The sequence below is a fragment of the Alligator sinensis genome, unplaced genomic scaffold (genome assembly GCF_000455745.1).
Source record: "Alligator sinensis unplaced genomic scaffold, ASM45574v1 scaffold2513_1, whole genome shotgun sequence".
NCBI lineage: Eukaryota > Metazoa > Chordata > Crocodylia > Alligatoridae > Alligator > Alligator sinensis.
Window position 1 is genome coordinate 122,300 of NW_005843426.1, and position 2,843 is coordinate 125,142.

Consider the following 2,843-nt stretch of genomic DNA (forward strand, 5'->3'; position numbering starts at 1 on the left):
CCCCACTCTCCCCGGGGCACAGGGGAGCTACCGCCATGAAGCCAGCGCGGCTCAGCCTGGGGACAGCCAGCTGCACTGCTGTACGGGGGCGCTGGCTGCGTGCCCCCCTCGTGCCGTTGCCCCTGGAGTGGCCGACCCAAGCCGGCCGGAGAGCAGAGGCACCGTCTGCCTGCCCTCTCCTGCCCAGTGCTCGTCCCTCCCGCATGGAAGTAGCTGACAAACGAGATCGCTTTGTCTTTGTCACAGCCCCGGGCCAGGGCAGCTCCACGGGTGAGTGGAGAAGGCTGAGCCCGATGCCCTGTGCCACCCCGCTCCTGCCCTCCACAGGGACGGACCCTTCCAGTAGTGCCTGGGCAAGCCTGGCCCTGTCTGACTGACCATAGCCCGCAGCACGGATTCCCCTGCCACCGCTCAGGACACGGACAGCTCGTGCACGGCAGCAATGGCTGGGCACAGCTCTCTCGGCAGCGCAGCCGGGGACGGGGAAGAAAGGAGCCCAGCAAGGGATTGTAAGCAGGAGCTCCCTGCCTTGCCCAGCTCCCCCATGCCCCCAGCAGCAGCGAGTCACCGTGGGCCAAGTGCCCCACCATGAAGAACTGCTGGGGGTTCCCAGGGGCTCAGTCTGGGGACGGGCCCTGCCTCGGATGCAGGGTCAGGGGCTGCAGAAAAGCTCCCTCTGGGGCAGGTGACTTGGGCGTTGCCCCCACAGCGCTTCTCTGAGGCTGCCAGGCCCGGCCTGGGTCAGCAGGGCCCAGGGGTTGTCCCTGAGTGCAGGCAGCGATGGGGCCTCTCCTCCCCCCACCCTGGTGAGTGCTTTGGTTTCCGGGGGCAGGTGAGCCCTAGGGCTACAGAGAGAGGGTCTTTGGTGAGTGGCCTGGAGGGGCCATGGGTGCTGGGAAGGGCTGGGGACATAGCTAACCCCACTGTCCTCTGGCTCCCAGGCAGAGCGCACAGGCTCAGCGGCTGGCACAGAAGTTGGTGAGGTGGTCAGGCCTGGGGTCTGCCGGCTCTGGGGTGCGGTGCTTCCAGCACAGACCCTGCGAGTCCCAGTCCTGATGCCCAGAGGGGAAATCCAGCAGCAAGACAACTGCTGCCGTGGGCAGGGCCCTCCCTCCCGTGACCCGGGGAGGTCATTCTCACAGAGAAATGGGGACCTGTAGCTGCAGCAGCAGAATCCCCAGATCTCCGGGCACCCCTGCCTGCCGCCGCCCAGGGGCCCGGCTGCTTGGGGGTCTCCCCTGGGCAGGGCAGAGGGGACGAATGCAGTGGGCACAGCAGGGCTCGTTCTCAGCAGGGGCATGGCTCAGGGCAGGAGCTCCAGGAGACGGGCGCTGGGCTCCCGAGGTAGGTGGCAGGCTTCTGCCCAGTCACCGGTTCCAGCACCCACTCAGGGCAACCACCGCGATGGAGAAGGGGTCAGACTGGTGGGGGCTGCTCCCACCATCCACCTGCTGCTCTGCACGTCCAGTGCCATCCGGTAGGTCCCTCCGGCTCCTAGGAACCAGCTGCCAGGCGATCACAGCCCCCGCTATGGCTGTCACCCCCAAAAGGCCCCAGAGGGGGGACCGAGGGGCAGTGGTGCGGAGAGGCCCAGCCAGTGTGGCCTCTGCGGCTCCGGCGGGCACAGGGCACGGGTGCGGGCAGCCGCTAGGTGGGCGAGTAGCGATCTATGGTCCGGGCAGCATCAAGGTGAAGGTGCGGGGCCTGGCCCAGCACCTCAGCCGCCTTGTCCTGGCTCAGCCCCAGGTGCTCGGCCGTAAACTTGGCCAGTGGATAGAGGCTCTCCATGGCCTTGGGGTCGCTGAGGAAGTGGGTGTGGGAGAGCAGCTCCGCCACCTTGTCCGGCTGAAGGCCCAGCTGGTCGGGCGGCAGGCGGGCCATGGCATAGAGGCTGTCGGGCAGCTCCAGCTTGGGCTTGCCGTCGGGCCCGGCCGTGTGCATCTTCATGTGGCTGATGAGGTTGCGTTGCTGCGCGAACTTCCCGCCGCACACCTGGCACTCGTAGGGTTTCTCGCCGGAGTGGATGCGCATGTGCTCCGTGAGGCGGTACTGGCGGGTGAAGCGCATGCCGCAGGCATCGCAGGCAAAGGGCTTGAGGCCCAGGTGGCTGCGCATGTGGCGTGTCATGGTGCCGCGCTGCGTGAATTTCTTGCCACAGATGGTGCAGGGGTAGGGGCGCGTCAGCCAGTGGGTCTTCTCGTGCTGCCGCAGCGTGGCCGGGTCCTTGTAGGCCTTATCGCAGGAGGCGCAGCGGTAGGGCCGCAAGATGTCGCCCAGGCCAGGGCTGCTCTTGTCCAGGAAGGGCCCGGGCGGCTCGGCACCCGCCTTGTGGTACAGCTCCTCCTCAGTGTGGGCCTCCACGTGGGCATTGAGCTGCTCCGAGCTGGGGAAGCCCTTGCCACAGGGGATGCACACATACAGGTTGTCGCCCAGGCTCTCGGGTTCATAGGCCAGGTGGCCACAGTAGCGGTCCAGCGGGTCGGTGGGAGAGGGGCCTTCACTGCTGCCCGTCTCCTCGCTGGTGCTGGGATCAGGCTCCAAGTCGTGGCTCTCCACACTGGCATAGCGGGTCGGGGCAGGTGCCGGTGAGCCCTCACCCTTGTCCTCCCGCTCGGCCTCCTTGTCGGCCTCGCACTCATCCAGGTAGCTGCTCAGAGGCTCGTGCTTCATCCAGCGGTAGAGCAGCTCACGGCCCTCAGCTCGCCCGGGGGGCTCGGCGCTGGGCGGGCTGCCACGGAAGTGGTCGGGGGGGTCGCCGCCTGGCGAGGTCTCCTGGTAGGCAGTGCCGTGGGCAGCCAGGAGGGCAGCGCTGCCTGGGGGGCTGTCGTGCCGGGGCGGCAGCG

General features: G+C 68.0%; 1 protein-coding gene across 1 annotated transcript in view; it reads right to left on the reverse strand.

Moving 5' to 3' along the window:
• Positions 1-6: 6 nt before the first annotated feature.
• The window catches only part of HIC1 (HIC ZBTB transcriptional repressor 1), a gene marked incomplete at its 5' end in the record, with an annotated part of 3,371 nt that continues 534 nt past the window's right edge, over positions 7-2,843 (reverse strand). Inside the window, one exon of the mRNA XM_006038665.1 lies at positions 7-2,843. Coding sequence (XP_006038727.1) covers positions 1,648-2,843 — 1,196 coding nt within the window.